This window comes from Phyllobates terribilis, unplaced genomic scaffold (genome assembly GCF_046119375.1).
Source record: "Phyllobates terribilis strain yellow unplaced genomic scaffold, ASM4611937v1 Scaffold_49__1_contigs__length_9717188, whole genome shotgun sequence".
NCBI lineage: Eukaryota > Metazoa > Chordata > Amphibia > Anura > Dendrobatidae > Phyllobates > Phyllobates terribilis.
Window position 1 is genome coordinate 5,192,357 of NW_027362809.1, and position 17,706 is coordinate 5,210,062.

Here is a 17,706-nt window from a genome sequence, read left to right on the forward strand (position 1 = left end):
CTCGTACACACGCGGCTCCGCTCCGTACACCTTGTACACACGCGGCTCTGCTCCGTACACCTCGTACACACGCGGCTCTCCTCCGTACACCTCGTACACGCGCGGCTCCGCTCCGTACACCTCGTACACACGCGGCTCTGCTCCGTACACCTCGTACACACGCGGCTCTGCTCCGTACACCTCGTACACACGCGGCTCTCCTCCGTACACCTTGTACACGCGCGGCTCCGCTCCGTACGCCTCGTACACACACGGCTCTGCTCCGTACACCTCGTACACACGCGGCTCCGCTCCGTACACCTCGTACACACGCAGCTCTCCTCCGTACACCTCGTACACGCGCGGCTCCGCTCCGTACGCCTCGTACACACACGGCTCTGCTCCGTACACCTGGTACACACGGCTCTGCTCCGTACACCTCGTACACACGCGGCTCTGCTCCGCACACCTCGTACACACGCGGCTCTGCTCCGTACACCTCGTACACACACGGCTCCGCTCCGTACACCTCGTACACACGCGGCTCTGCTCCGTACACCTCGTACACACGCGGCTCTGCTCCGTACACCTCGTACACACGCGGCTCCGCTCCGTACACCTCGTACACACGCAGCTCTCCTCCGTACACCTCGTACACGCGCGGCTCCGCTCCGTACGCCTCGTACACACACGGCTCTGCTCCGTACACCTGGTACACACGGCTCTGCTCCGTACACCTCGTACACACGCGGCTCTGCTCCGCACACCTCGTACACACGCGGCTCTGCTCCGTACACCTCGTACACACGCGGCTCCGCTCCGTACACCTCGTACACACGCGGCTCTGCTCCGTACACCTCGTACACACGCGGCTCCGCTCCGCACACCTCGTACACACGCGGCTCTGCTCCGTACACCTCGTACACACACGGCTCTGCTCCGTACACCTCGTACACACACGGCTCCGCTCCGTACACCTCGTACACACGCGGCTCTGCTCCGTACACCTCGTACACACGCGGCTCTGCTCCGTACACCTCGTACACACGCGGCTCCGCTCCGTACACCTCGTACACACACGGCTCCGCTCCGTACATCTCGTACACACGCGGCTCTGCTCCGTACACCTCGTACACGCACGGCTCTGCTCCGTACACCTCGTACACACACGGCTCTGCTCCGTACACCTCGTACACACACGGCTCTGCTCCGTACACCTCGTACACACTCGGCTCTGCTCCGTACGCCTCGTACACGCGCGGCTCCGCTCCGTACACCTCGTACACACGCGGCTCTGCTACATCCACACTGTAAACCCCTCCTGACCCCACACATAAACTTCAGCTCATCCAGCACCATGACAACCAGCACAGCAGAGTCCTGCATCCACTGAGGCCCCTGATCATGTGACCCCTGACTCCTCCCTCCTGTGACCTCATCACAGCTCCTGTGCGCACAGAGCAGCCATATATGTGGTGGCGGCTCTGCAGGTGGAGGTATGTGGAGACCCCATTACTGGGCGCAGGGGGCATTAACCCCTTCAGCACGGAGACTCTTATATGAATCATAAGGTTTTTGTTCTGTTTCCTGTAATAGATACAGACGACCCAACTATGGAGACAGGAAGGGAGGAAACTTATTGTTCTCATAGTATAGGACCCCTTTACTGGCCACACAGTGTAATGCCCCCATTATGCCCCTTATGCAGTATGTATGATGCCCCAACACAGTGTAATGCCCCCATTATGCCCCTTATGCAGGATGTATGATGCCCCCCACACAGTGTAATGCCCCCATTATGCCCCTTATACAGGATGTATGATGCCCCCCACACAGTGTAATGCCCCCATTATGCCCCTTATGTAGTATGTATGATGCCCCCACAGTACCACCTGAGGTCCTGTAGTTGGAATAAGTCCTGAGGTTTTACAGTTGGAATAATCCCTCTGGAGTTGGTTTTCCCTTTGCCTGCTCCCCTACATGTAGACCCTCGAGCATGTATACACTCATGTAGGGGAGCAGGCCTTACTAGATATTGAGGCTTTGTACAGTAATATATCGCATGAGGATGGTATCAGAGGAGTAAGACATTTCTTGAAATCGAGATCAATAGAGTGTAGTAGACATAATGACTTCATGGAGGATCTTCTAAAATTCACTCTTACACATAACTTATTTTTGACAGGAAGCACTTCCACCAGCTCAGGGGTACTGCGATGGGAAGCCTCTGTGCCCCCTCGTATGCTAAACTATTCCTGGGCTGGTGGGAGGAATCCACAATATTCAGGGATGATCATAAGTGGTGGCAGACATATATTGGGGTATGATACAAATATATTGACTACATTTTAATCATCTGGTCAGAGACGAGTGAACAATCTCTTGAATTTATCAGGGAACTCAATATCAATAGAGTGGGCCTGAGATTTATATCAGAGTTTAATTATTACCAGTTGCCTTTCCTGGATGTACTAATCAAGAAAGAACGGGATGAGACCCTAGGGACACTCATCTACCATAAACCTACAAGCACTAATAAACTATTGAAGTGGGATAGCCACCACCCCATCCCCATAAAAAGAGGAATACCCAAGGGTCAATTTTTATGGTTGAGAAGGTACTGCCATAATGTCTCAGATTTTAATATACAGGCAATAGACCTGAACATCAGATTAAGGGATTATAGGGTACTCATGGTACATTTTGGATTCCACATCATCGTTTGCAGAAAAATGGGAGAGACAGACACTCCTCCATACCTAACCAAGAGACCAAGAAAAAGATGGGATAGCACGAGTAAGAAAAACTTATGACAATCAGAGTGACCTGGGATATACTTGTGGCCGACCCGGCTCGGAAGGTGCTGTGTGATCTACTCCCACAATAACTTTCAGAAAGGGCTGGTCAATTAGGGACCATTTAGTGCATAGTTTCTACAAAAAAACTGCACCCAAGGGGGCTTGGAAGAATCTGCAGTTTCTTTAGATGTGGAGAATGTTGTACATGTAATTGGATGAGACCATGTAAATCTTTCTCGAGTTCCTCCACGAGTAAAAACTTTTTTCAGAGGGGTTATTCCAACTGTAAAACCTCAGGACTTGTATATATGGCCACATGCACCTGCCCCCTAGATTATGTAGGTAACATGTAAGCAAATAAGAAGAAAGGATAGCACTCACCGGTCCCTAAAACGTGCTCCTTTATTGTATCACTTTAAAAGCAACATGCGGGCTAGACAGCGGTACACTATTCCTGGACCAATTGTCATCCCCGTACAAAGTTGCCGGTTCTTGTTTTCTTTTTTGTGTTTGGACAGATTATGTAGGCAAGACCAAGAGGGAGTCTAGGAGGAGGGTGGGGGGCATTAGGGTGATATATGCCATGGTCAGGACACCCGATTAGCGAGACATATGAATAGTGTACATCGAGGTGAAACCAGAGACATCTCCTTTTGCATCATTGAGGTGGTTAAACCCAATGTGATAGGAGGTGATCACAATAGATGTATCCTCCAAAAAGGAAAGTGAGTGGATTTCCAGACTGGATTCACGAGCCCCTAAGGGACTGAATGAGCTAATTTCCTGTGCTTGTTTTGTGTGAATACAGACCCATTCTGTATTACATTTTGGATTTTATACTCTATTCATTGCTACTCAGTTCCCTGTGAATGAGGTTCACATATTGTTGTACTTCATCGAGATATCTGAGCTTCTATATCAGAATTATTTCTTATCAGTTATATCCTACATATACTATTTAGTAACTAACAAGTGTGATGATCCTTGTGTATCTCTAATTATGCAATAGGGGACAAATTTGATCATTTACGAATATACTGTGGGCCATCATCCCATATTTTCTGTAGTGATAAAGTAGATCTACATGCCTATTGCATGATGGGAGGATGTGCAATACTTGTTTTTAGTCTCCAATGACGCTCATCTCAGAGATAGGACTTTTCTATGTTGGTGGTATGCAATCCAAAACCATTATGCGATCCGGCGTGGAACGCATGCTTCCGGGCACATCTGAGCTTTCTTCCGGCCTGTTGTTTTGTGCTGAATTGTGGGGAATACTTGAGAATTTATTTTTGTTCCATCTGTCTTTAGTTCATCCCACTGATGCATCAGATTAGTCCTCAGAGAATTATAATTAGAGGAACCCATGGACACATTAGGATTTGTGAAGCTGACCTCCGCTTTCCTCTATTTCCTTTGAATTTATTGTGTGACCTGTATTTCAGAACAGTAGCTCTTGGTTTGTTTCATTTCCATGTGTAAATTGAATTTGACTCGTAGTCTTTGATATTTCTTTCAAACTTAGTTTTTTTGATGTCTGAGATCCATCCTCCAGACTTTGTAAATTCGTTTGCATATTTTGTTTGAGTTTTGTATCCAAAAAGGCTTCTACACTTGGCGGAAAACTTTCACCGAGTTTGTTTTCAAGAAACAAATATCAAACTCAATGTGACTTGGTTATTCTTTATAAATTTATCTTTATTAAGTGTTGAAAAGGAAATACAAATACAAACACCGGGTACTAGTTGTGCAACAAGTAGTAGGTCAAACATGACCACATAACCATAACAATAACCAGTATTTCCAAAACATTTGAAAATTAAATAAGTAAACACAATCCAAAGTAGAGTCGCTGGTAGAACATTGGTTCAATGTGTTTTAGGATATACCAGTGTGGTGACTCAGACTTAAACATTAAGTCATTACATATTCATGTTGATTAACAAATAAGGGTTATAAAAGAAAAAATGAGTAGTTAAAGCCCAAAACACAAATATACACAAAGACAAAGGGAAGTGGGGGAAGGGATGTATGGGTAAGAGGGTTAGGGTAACGTCAGAGAGGCTCCTGAAGTATAGACTTAGCTTTCCCCTATGAGGGCCAGGTAATCATCGGAAGATTTAAACTCCAGTAGAGCCATGTTTTATAAAATTTATCATGGGAGTTATTGATCGTGTAGGTGAGCTCCTCCATTAACCTAATCTCTTTTATTTTGGAGAACCATAGTGAGATTGTCGGGATAGTGTTACTTTTCCATAGTGAGGGAATACATGCTCTAGCAGACGTGATCAAGAGTCTCAGTATCGAGTTTTTATATGTTTTTAAAGGGGTGTTGCTGTGATGGAGAAGGACGAAAGCTGGGTCATGTCTTGCTTCATCCACCAACGTCACGTTACAACACAGACTGTCCAGGAGTTTGCGGAACCTTATCAGGAGAATTCCCAGGCGTTGTAGGGAGGTCATACAGGCACGTGGAGGCCACACATAATACTGAGCCTCATTTTGACTTGTTTTAAGGACATTACATCAAAGTTGGATCAGCCTGTAGTGTGTTTTTCCACTTTTAATTTTGGGGGTGACTCCAAATCCAGGCCTCCATTGGTTAATAAATTTGATTTCCTTTGATAATTTTTGTGTGATTTTGTAGTCAGCACATTCAACTTTGTACAGAACAAAGTATTCATTGAGAATATTTCATTCATTCAGATCTAGGATGTGTTATTTGAGTGTTCCCTTTATTTTTTGAGCAGTGCATTTAATAGAATGTATAGAGAGTAAACTACAATATGTGGGATGCACTTCAGAGTCGCTAAAAAAATGTATTAGAAGACATTTATCTAATGCAATCAATCCCACAACATTAAACGTCTGTGGTTTCAAGACGCTTCACCATGACATATGATTCAAGCCGTGTTAGTTTCCTTGATACCATGGTGATCAAGGATACAAAGGGCCACCTAACAACTGATCTCTATTCCAAGCCCACCGATCGCAATGACCTATTACACTTTCCTAGCAATCATCCAAGGTCGATGAAGAAATCTATACCTACATTACGATTTCAGAGGGTCAAACGGATAGTGTCCAGTGAAACTATCCGCAATCAGAGGTTACAAGAAATGTCGACCAAATTCACTGAACGAGGCTATCCACCTAGCTTCTTGAATCCCCAGGCGTCGAATTCCAGAACTGATCTTCCAAACACTAAGGACAGAATTCCCTTCGTTCACATGTTCCACCCCTTCGCCTACATCTTAAATAAAACCATTAGGAAACACAGGAACATCTTACAAACTGGCTATCCCACGATCCCTGCGTTCCAACAACCCTTCCTACCGTGTTTTAAGAACCAATATTAGAGACTATGGTTTTTGCAGAATCCCAAAATGGGCACATTCCCATGTCTCCAATGTCGTCAATGCAATAATGTCCTCAGGGGTAGCATTGTTCATCACCCACAAACTGAAAAAATATACAACATCAAAGGGTACTTTACATGTGACAGTTCATATGTGGTATATCTTATTAAATGTCCATTCGGCCGAATCTGTGTGGGGGAGGCGGCACAGCCCATAAGGGATAGGATTTCAAAGCACAAGTCCACAATTCTGTGCAAAAACCTAATGTTACCCATTCCCCAACAGTTTATCATGGCAGGACATAGTATTTCTCAATTCAAATACCAGGTATTGGAACAAGTTTTGACACCACGTCGGGGGAGCGACAGAGTGAGCCTTCTCAAACGTAGAGAAGCCTATTGAATTCATGAATTACAGTCCTTAGAGCCGAAAGGCCTTAATAGGGACTATGACCTGCTGGCTTTTTATATAATTTTTTTTTATGTTTGGAGTTTGGTTCTCATTGAACAATTGGTATAGAGAAACTTGTCACCCAGGGATCTTATGTGACCCTATGTTGAAATTTATTTTACGTTTGGATATGTGGTCTTCAAATTGAATAGGTCAATAATATACATGTTTTGATCTCCATATCCTACTCATATATTGTCTCCTTTATTGCAGATTATTCCTCTCTGGCACACTCTTGTCCCCTCTCCTAGATCCTTGTCCACTCCAACAAAGGCTCTGGCTCATGCCCATTGGGTCTTATGCTCTATACTGGTGGAACGCACATTCTCTCTCCCTGGCACTCAAACTTCCGGCTCACTGGAACGCATTTACACCAGCCTGCAGAATGCACAGCTTCCTGGGAGCAGTGCGTCACTTCCGGTGACGTCACACATGCACTTCCGGAGTTCACACTACACAGCACTGCGGGATTGGCGGCGATTGGTCAGCCGATACCATCCTGCCCCTGACAACTCTCACAGCACCAGGAACTAGCGGTGGACACCGCGTTCCTCTAAGCCACTACGTGCAGTACCAACTTATAACCAGGAACTAGGGGTCACAGGTATGCTACGTCCAGCTCTATTTGGTCTATCTCTGCCTCCACAGTCCCTCTCAGCTGTTAACTCTGAGTCTGCCACTCTCTGCTCCTTTCTGCAGACCCAAGCAACCAGAGTCACCATATCTCCACACTTTTGAATTCCTACCTTTGAATACCATCCAGCAGTCTAGTAGGTGTCACCTCTCTTCAATTTGTATATATACTTGCTCAATACTATGATGTTGTATCCACATTAATGGGGTTTGACAAAATATTATACACTGTTTAAGAGGGGTTTGGGAGAAATTGTTAATATTTTCACAAAATTTCCCTGACAGTGAGTCTATGAGAAACGTATTCAGCTGCAGACTCCAAGGAAGAAACTGCTTGTTGTCTGTGTCCTAAAATATAACGGTTTTATTACTAGATATAAAGAAAAAAACGAAATACTGTAAAATAATAAATCTCCTTATATGTTTTCCCTCATTATCTCCAATAGATGTATTATGATGTGCCATCAACTTATCTTTTTCTCCTTCAGGTCTCTCTTCGGATCCTCTCAGTGACGATCTTCGATATAAGAAAATTTTTCTGATTTACCCATCAAAGGTGGCTATGGACAGAGACAAGATGGTGGAGAGGATATTACACCTCACCCTAGAGATCCTCTTCCGGCTTACTGGAGAGGTGAGAGATTCTAATGACGTCACATTGCATCATTCTTATCTATGGGAATAACAGATGGACAGAACTGAAGAGGTGAGGACTCTGGAAATGTCTGGAGGGAGATTTATTAATGTGTCTCTCCATAACCAGGATTACACAGTAGTGAAGAAAACCTCTAGTGAGCGCTGTCGGAACCCTGTGTCTGAGGGATGGGGAAGATCCCTGAGCCCAATCACAGAGCTTCCACCTCACCCCCTGATACATGAGGACATCAATGACCAGAATATCTTAGAACTCACCTACAAGATGATTGAGCTGCTGACTGGAGAGGTGACACTGCTGGGAATGCTGGGACATTTTACAGTAACGCTATGAAGGGATCGGGGGGATGACGGTATCATTGTATATGTCAGGTTCCTATAAGGTGTCAGGATGTCGTCGTCTATTTCTCCATGGAGGAGTGGGAGTATTTAGAAGGACACAAAGATCTGTACAAGGGCGTCATGATGGAGGTTCCCCAGCCCCTCACATCACCAGGTAATAGACAGGACTAAATACACACGACCTATAATTATCTGTATGTAAAGAATGAATTCAGTCCCTGTATGTGTTTCCTCCAGATCTATCCAGTAAGAGGACAACACCAGAGAGATGTCTCCGTCCTCTTCTTCCACAGGACTGTAAACAAGAAGATCCCAATGTTCCTCAGGATCATCAGGTAGATGGAGAGAAGGTGTCATGAGATCTCCCCTATGATGTGTAGACGGCTGTGACGGTTTTGTATTCAGTCTTGTTTTATCCACCATTATTATGTTTTATATTTGTGTAATGAGAACAGTGGAGATGGCAGGATTAGAGCTGATCATAGATGGGACTTCTCCATCTGTCTGTGACTTTTATAATATTTGTTTCAGGGTGAAGGTCTGACCCATATTAATACCACAGAGACATATGTGAGGGGTGATGAGCGGTGTAAAGAGGAGATTCCTACATATGACTACCCAGGTGAGTAGTGACCACTAAATGCAGAGAAGTCACAGATTCTTCTCAGTCACCGGCTGTGGCTGCTTTATCGGTGGTGTAGTCCGGCCGTATCACAATCTTGTGGTCACCATTTTGCCGCTAGACCACAACAATCTCCTCCGTCCGAAAATGTTCAGATTACTTTGGGAAATTGGGAAAGCCCTTTTCTATAACACTTACAACCTGGAGGATCCACCTACCCCCTGGGATTAGATGATGCTGACCGTTACCTGCCCAGGTCTGTAAACTACAAAGCTAAATGACAGCGTGCGTAGAATGTGCAGATGATCAGGCCCCATTTTTCAAATCTGACGTGTGTCACTTTATGTGGTGATAACTTTGAAATTTTTCACAAAGGATAATAAGAAACAAATGGACCTTACAAATTATTTTCCAACTTCTTTTGAATTTGACAATACCCTATATACGGTTGTACACTACTGCACATGGCAGGTTTAGAAGGGAAGGAGCGCCATTTAGCTATTAGGAATGCAGATTTTGCTGGAATAGTTTGCAGACACAATGTATTGGAGGCGCTGTTCATGGTCACCTGGAAGCTCAAAAGATGGCCACCACGAACAGGCTTGCCTTATCTACCCCGTTTACATATTTCACAAATTACTTTCCTCATCACCCTTTAACCTCTCTACATGGATCTGGACTTACACAAAGATCCCTAGACTTGGGCCACGGTGTTACCTGCTGTTCTGTGGAGTGAGATGGGAAGAAGAATAGTCAGGTAGCCAGGTCAGAACAGGAGAGCAGAGAAAATACAAAATCAGAAGACACAAGAGTAGTCAGTAAACGGGCCGAGGTCACAACAGAAAACAAATACACAAGCCGGGAGCTGAGCACAGAGGACTGAACCAGAGGAGAACAAGGCTGTATCTGGCTGCTTCCGGCAATATGCTTCCGGCTTTAGTAGGGTGTGGTGCTTTCCAGTTGGCTGAAGCAGGGAGCAGATTACTCCAGCTGGATAACACACACACCCATACTGCCAGACTGGATGGTACTACTGGTCCAAGCAACCCTAATCTTAGTGGCTGGACAGAACCTGCGCCGTCCAGAGCTTCTGGTTCGGACGTCTCCTCCATCACTAGCGCTGCCTGCAGGATGAATAAGGCGGCTCCTGGTGACAAAAGCAAACGTCACATAAGTCGAAGCACGAGGAGAAGTAGATGTCCCAGAGGAGATGGGACACACCTTTTGCAGAAGCCCTAATATGACAAAATGGCAGAAAACCAGAACAGTAGAAATCCCCATTTTGGAAATTATAACCCTCAGTGAATTAATCTATAGGAGTAGTGACTATTTTGACTCCACAGTCACTCTCCAGAAATTAGCACGCAGTGGATGTTGGAGAGTGAAAATTGCAAATATGCTATTTTATTACCCAACACATAGTGCCCAGATTGTGCTCCAGGAGACACACACCGTAAATTAAGTGGGTTCTTCTCATTATAGTAATGCCAAATACATAGATGCTAAATGTGATTTAGGCACATAAACTACTGTAAGGCTCATAAGCGAGGGGGCGATCTGACTTTGGGAGAGCAGATATTGCTGGATTGGTTTATGGAAGCCATGTTGCTTTTCAAGAGCCTTTGAGCCACTAGTAATGTGGAAACCTCTGTTATTACATTGACAAATGATGGACCTGAGTGGGGACTTGTTTTTTGTGAGAGGAGTAGAAGTTTTTATTGGTATTATTTTCGGCTACATAACATTGTTTGGTGGCTTTTTATTCCATATTTGGAGGCAGAATGAAAAACCAGTTGAACACCACGCTCTACTGCTCCATCCTATGAGGTTTTCTATTAGACAGTCATTGTCCTGGTGAATAAGTGATTTTTTTTTTTATATATATAACTTGCCTTTTTTATGGACAGTTTAAGTAGAAATGTTCAAAAATATAAAATTCAAGGAATTTTTATTAAAAAATAATAATTGGTTTTCTTCTTGGCAGATGTCTGTACCAGGAGATCAGAGGGACAGCTGATATCTTCAATTTTCAAATCAGATTATTTTCAGATCCAACAGGATACAATTGAAATGAATGACATTTCTCCAGATTTACCATCATCCCTTCACAGCAAAGATCTGTCATCTGATCCTTTGAAACAGGTCCTGTCTTCTGATTCATTACTGACTACTAAGGAAAATCAAAGTCACAAAATAAGCATTAAAAAGCAAAATGCTTCTAATGCAAAGAAGCCATTTTCACGTTCAGAATATAGAAATAGTTTTCCTCCCAAAAAGTCTTTTCTTAAACCTCAAAAAATTCACACAGCAGAGAATAGATTTTCTTGTGCCAAGTGTGGGAAATGTTTTAATCAGAAATTAGATCTTGTTAGGCACCAGATAACTCACACAGGGGAAAAGCCATTTTCATGTTCAGAATGTGGGAAATGTTTTACAGAGAAATCAACTCTTATCACACATCAGAGAACTCACACAGGGGAGAAGCAATTTTCCTGTTCAGAATGTGGGAAATGTTTTAACCAGAAATCATATCTTAATATACATCAGAGAACTCACACAGGTGAGAAGCCTTTTCCATGTTCAGAATGTGGAAAATGTTTTAACCATAAATCTAGTTTTCTTAAGCACCAGAGAACCCACACAGAGGAGAAGCCATTTTCCTGTTCAGAATGTGGGAAATGTTTTACAGTGAAATCAACTCTTATCAACCATCAGAGAACTCACACAGGAGAAAAGCCATTTTCCTGTTCAGAATGTGGGAAATGTTTTACAGAGAAATCAAATCTTATCAGACATCATAGAACTCACACAGGGGAGAAGCCATTTTCATGTTCAGAATGTGGGAAATCTTTTGCAAAGAAATCAAATCTTATCAAACATCAGAGAACTCACACAGAGGAGAAGCCTTTTTCATGCTCAGATTGTGGAAAATGTTTTGGACACAAATCATATCTTTATAAACATCAGAGAACTCACACAGAGGAGAAGCCATTTTCCTGTTCAGAATGTGGGAAATGTTTTACAGTGAAATCAACTCTTATCAACCATCAGAGAACTCACACAGGAGAAAAGCCATTTTCCTGTCAAGAATGTGGGAAATGTTTTACAGAGAAATCAAATCTTATCAAACATCAGAGAACTCACACAGGGGAGAAGCCTTTTTCATGTCCAGAATGTGGGAAATGTTTTAACCAGAAATCTGATCTTGTTAAGCACCAGAGAACTCACACAGGGGAGAAGCCATTTTCATGTTCAGAATGTGGGAAATCTTTTGCAAAGAAATCAAATCTTATCAAACATCAGAGAACTCACACAGAGGAGAAGCCTTTTTCATGCTCAGATTGTGGAAAATGTTTTGGACACAAATCATATCTTTATAAACATCAGAGAACTCACACAGAGGAGAATCCATTTTCCTGTTCAGAATGTGGGAAATGTTTTACAGTGAAATCAACTCTTATCAACCATCAGAGAACTCACACAGGAGAAAAGCCATTTTCCTGTTCAGAATGTGGGAAATTGTTAAAGGACGAGGTTTCCCTCCAAAAATATCAGTAATTAATGGGGGAACTCTCCTACTCCTCTATTGAGGTCCGATATTAACTATTAACATCAAACTTGATTATTAATAATTAATATCCACTAATGTTATCTGTGCCTTATACTATATACCAACTGAGACAAAACCGTGTGCTAATAAAAGGTATTTATTACACAAAAGTCTACAGTTAATATACTACTATTTATCCCACTAACACAGTACACAATAATAATAACAATATACAATTCCCAATTACCTATTTTCCACCCATGTTTCCTAATCACTCGTGCAATATCAGCCCACCCAACTATACTAACTTTCCCTATATATATATACAGATACAAGGATAGGGTTAGTACAGGGTATGTAGGGCTAGCAAGTAAAGAGTTACAGGGGAAGAGAGATACTCAGCCATGTGTTATGTCCATCTCTAACAGTCCAAAGAGCAAAGAGGGCTAGCACATGAGTGCTCTGGGGTTTTAAGTCCTGCACCGGAAATGATGTATTATTCCCCGCCCACTGGCTAAGGTCTTTGTTCATGTCCAGCCATACTCGCAAAACCTGTTTTAGTACATGGCTGGACATTTTGTTGATCCTGACCCCAACAGCAGCAAGTAGACTGAAACACATAAGGAGATGGGGGCCAATATATATGTATACTTATCTGCAAGCATGGCTAGTATGTAGATACATATATACATGTACAACCTAGGACACTTCCCTTTACAATCCCCTTGTTGTCGAGAACACGACAATGAAATTTGAGGGAAGTGTTGTACTGGGATATATTTGCCTACTCCAGCCCCATTTGTAAGTTGTGACAGTTCAGGATGGAATGAAGTATAATACTGCACTTAGGTACCTAGACATCAGCCATTACGGCCATCAACTCTTCCCTGCCTTTCACCGTAATCCAACGCATCCCTCCACACAATACACTCTGCTTCTTTCTTGGATCTTTAGAATCATAGAATCATAGAATGGTAGAGTTGGAAGGGACCTCCTGGGTCATCTGGTCCAACCCCCTGCTCAAAGCAGGATTCACTAGATCATCTCAGACAGATGTCTGTCCAGCCTCTGTTTGAAGACATCCATTGAAGGGGAACTCACCACCTCTCGTGGCAGCCTGTTCCACTCATTAATCACCCTAACTGTCAAAAAGTTTTTTCTAATATCTAATCTGTGTCTCCTCCCATTTAGTTTCATCCCATTGCTTCTAGTCTTTCCTTGTGCAAATGAGAATAAAGATGATCCTTCTACAATGTGACAGCCCTTGACATATTTGTAGACAGCTATTAAGTCTCCTCTCAGTCTTCTTTTTTGCAAGCTAAACATTCCCAAATCCTGCAACCGTTCCTCATAGGACATGGTTTGCAGACCAGTCACCATTCTGGTCGCTCTTCTCTGAACTTGCTCCAGTTTGTCTATGTCTTTTTTAAAATGTGGTGCCCAAAACTGTACACAGTATTCCAGATGAGGTCTGACCAAAGAGGAGTAAAGACCGATAATGACTTCACGTGATCTAGACTGTATGCTTCTGTTAATACATCCCAGAATTGTATTTGCCTTTTTTGCTGCTGCATCACACTGTTGACTCATGTTCCGTCTATGATCTATTAGTATACCTAAGTCTTTTTCACATGTACTGTTGCTTAGCTCTATTCCTCCCATTCTGTATATGCTTTTTTCATTTTTATTGCCCAGATGTAGTACTTTGCATTTTTCCCTGTTAAAAACCATTCTGTTGGTTGCTGCCCACTGCTCCAGTTTATTTAGGTCTTTTTGAATCCTCTCTCTCTCTTCTCTAGTATTAGCTATCCCTCCTAGCTTTGTGTCATCAGCAAATTTAATCAGTTTACCCTCAATTCCTTCATCTAAATCATTGATAAAGATGTTGAACAATACAGGTCCCAGGACGGAGCCCTGTGGTACCCCACTTGAGACATTCATCCAGCTGGATGTGAAGCCATTTACAACCACCCTTTGAGTCCGATCACTAAGCCAGTTATGAATCCACCTAACAGTTGCCTGGTCCATTGCATACTTGGTCATTTTTTCAATAAGGATGGTGTGAGATACTTTGTCAAATGCTTTGCTGAAGTCAAGATATACTATATCTACAGCATTTCCCTGATCCACCCAGTTTAATCAAACTCTTTTTGTTGTTAAAGTCTTTTTGCTGTGGTCCTGTCGTTGCCAGTCTTCAGGTATCTGCCTACCCCAAAGTCGTCTTGCTGGTCAGACTCTGGAATGGCTTTACCCTCAGTGTATAGGTTGGCCCGAGTCACTATCCTGTGTACACCCCTCACCCTGCCAGTCTTTCTATTCCTCTCCCGCAGCTTGCTTCTGCAGGGTTATGAGTACTCCTGGCTGGCTCGCCATTGTTAAAAGACGAGGTTTCCCTCCAAAAATATCAGTAATTAATGGGGGAACTCTCCTACTCCTCTATTGAGGTCCGATATTAACTATTAACATCAAACTTGATTATTAATAATTAATATCCACTAACGTTATCTGTGCCTTATACTATATACCAACTGAGACAAAACCGTGTGCTAATAAAAGGTATTTATTACACAAAAGTCTACAGATAATATACTACTATTTATCCCACTAACACAGTACACAATAATAATAACAATATACAATTCCCAATTACCTATTTTCCACCCATGTTTCCTAATCACTCATGCAATATCAGCCCACCCAACTATACTAACTTTCCCTATATATATATACAGATACAAGGATAGGGTTAGTACAGGGTATGTAGGGCTAGCAAGTAAAGAGTTACAGGGGAAGAGAGATACTCAGCCATGTGTTATGTCCATCTCTAACAGTCCAAAGAGAAAAGAGGGCTAGCACATGAGTGCTCTGGGGTTTTAAGTCCTGCACCGGAAATGATGTATTATTCCCCGCCCACTGGCTAAGGTCTTTGTTCATGTCCAGCCATACTCGCAAAACCTGTTTTAGTACATGGCTGGACATTTTGTTGATCCTGCCCCCAACAGCAGCAAGCAGGCTGAAACACATAAGGAGATGGGGGCCAATATATACATGTATACTTATCTGCAAGCATGGCTAGTATGTAGATACATATATACATGTACAACCTAGGACACTTCCCTTTACAGAAATGTTTTACAGAGAAATCAAATCTTATGAAACATCAGAGAACTCACACAGGGGAGAAGCCTTTTTCATGTCCAGAATGTGGGAAATGTTTTAACTAGAAATCGGATCTTGATAAGCACCAGAGAACTCACACAAGGGAGAAGCCTTTTTCATGTTCAAAATGTGGGAAATGTTTTAACCAGAAAGCGCATCTTGATAACCACCGGAGAACCCACACAGGGGAGAATGTCACAACTACACCCAATTACTCTCTGTAGAGATTGGAAAGGCCCTAGCTGCACAACTAAAAATGCCACCACACACCCAACTAACTAATAAGCCGTTGAGGAGTTTCTCATACCTCCTGAGGAACCAGAGGGGAGGCTGCAACACACTCTCAACAAGGGGAAAGGAAAGTATGAAGTAAAATACGAAAACTGAGTGAGAAACAAAAACACATTCATATAGGGCAAAGAAGGCAAGCTAAGGAGAACCACAAATAAAAGGAACAAGTATAATCTCCTAGAAACCTATCATTGTTAGAATGAAAATGTACTGGGAGGGAAAGAAAACTGACCGGGAGGATAGTTTCACCTTTGAGGTGAAACTTATAAAATTTATCCTCACCAACTGTATATGTAAAACCTGTCCGTTTATAATGACCATGGATAAGATAAAGATTCCCAACTCACATCAGGACCACAAGACCCCAGGTACTTTCAGCTGCATCACAATGAACTTAATTATATGTAACAAATGTCCAACTGGGGGTCTGTATGTAGGGGAGACAAGGCAAAAACTTAGAACAAGGATGAATTTTCATCGCCACACAATAAAAGAAAAAAAGAATAGCTCTACTTGTGGCCAAACATTTTTACGGCCACAACTGCTTCTCCCTCTCCCATACTGATAGTTCTGCTTCACGTCACTTGTCTTATCTATTGCATTATTCCTGTGCCCCTTGAAAAAGGTTTTCCTACCGAAACGTACGTCGGGGTGACGGTAGCAGAGCCTGTCTGGTGGCCTTACCCAGGTACACAGCTATTTCAGCTTATTTATGACCAATTGTTTATATTATTTCTATCTGTATAAGGGTTTTAACCCTTTTGTTTCTGGGTAGTTGGATTGTGATGGGATATTATTGTTTTGGGGGTACAATTTGGAAAAGGTATTCTTTATGGGTGGTATATATTTATTAATACATGTGACCCTGTTGCTGTCCCCCTTATATTTCCACTTGCTATATAGGCTGACCTTTCGGGCGCTGTGTCACAGTTTTTAACATTGTTTTATTCATGTTGATCCAGCACTCTGTGTCCACTCTGTCGTCCGCAATTATTTTTGTAATTTGTGTTTACTACATGTGTTAATAAAGGAGTTTTCTTACTTCTTTACTATTTTGAACTTGTGTGGCCATCTTTTTGTTTCTCTGCTTCACAGAGGAACACCCCCCCCCCCCTTCCCTTTACTGTGCCCTGTTGTGTATTAATATGTGACTATTCAGATTTTGTGTTATACTATGTCTGATGAAGAGACCTGAGTAGTCTCGAAAGCTTACTGACTAATGGCTAACTGAAAAGATGGTATCAACCACTGAGGACTTTTAGATTTTTATATTTTTCTCCAAACAGCAATTTTAAGATTTCTCCACAGGTGTTCAATGGGATTTACATCCAGATTCATTGCTGGTCAGAACTGTCCAGCACTTTGTTTCCATCCATTTTCTAGGTGCTTCTTTAAATATGTTTGGGGTCATTGTCATGCTGGAAGACCCATGACCTAGCAAGCAAACCCAACTTTCTGACACTAAGCACTACATTGTGCCCCAAAATCCTTTGCTAATCTTCAGATTTCATGATGCCTTGCACACAGTCAAGGTACCTGACCAGAGGCAGCAAAACAACCCCAAAACATCTTTGAAGCTCCACCATATTTGACTGTATGTGTTGTAAATTTATTGATTATGTTGCGCACCCTGGACAGAGGAACATGAGGATCTCTAAAGATGGACTTATAACCTTGAAATTATTGATATTTTTCAACAATTTTGGTTCTCAAGTCCTCAGACAGTTCTCCTTTTTCTGTTTTCTCCATGCTTAGTGTGCCACACATATGCACACAATGAAAAGATTGAATCAACTTCTCCCTTTTTTATCTGGTTTTAGTTGTGATTTTCATATTGCCCACATCTGTTATTTGCGACAATTGCGTTTG

General features: G+C 42.8%; 1 protein-coding gene across 1 annotated transcript; it reads left to right on the forward strand.

The window, feature by feature from the left end:
• The first annotated feature begins 1,401 nt into the window (after positions 1–1,401).
• LOC141191628 (uncharacterized) lies at positions 1,402–13,640 on the forward strand. Its single transcript, XM_073661564.1, has 9 exons — positions 1,402–1,475; positions 6,800–7,190; positions 7,286–7,356; positions 7,708–7,853; positions 7,983–8,162; positions 8,246–8,369; positions 8,453–8,550; positions 8,747–8,837; positions 10,822–13,640. The coding sequence occupies exons 4-9, from the start codon at positions 7,782–7,784 to the stop codon at positions 12,393–12,395; spliced, it is 2,139 nt and encodes a 712-aa protein (XP_073517665.1). The 5' UTR covers positions 1,402–1,475; positions 6,800–7,190; positions 7,286–7,356; positions 7,708–7,781; the 3' UTR covers positions 12,396–13,640.
• The last annotated feature ends 4,066 nt before the right edge of the window (positions 13,641–17,706 follow it).

Coding starts and splice junctions, on each gene's coding strand:
- LOC141191628 (XM_073661564.1), top strand. CDS start 7,782: ATGGACAGAGACAAGATGGTGGAGAGGATATTACACCTCACCCTAGAG. Junction 8,163..8,245: donor TTGAGCTGCTGACTGGAGAG/GTGACACTGCTG, acceptor TGTATATGTCAG/GTTCCTATAAGGTGTCAGGA. Junction 8,551..8,746: donor ATGTTCCTCAGGATCATCAG/GTAGATGGAGAG, acceptor TATTTGTTTCAG/GGTGAAGGTCTGACCCATAT.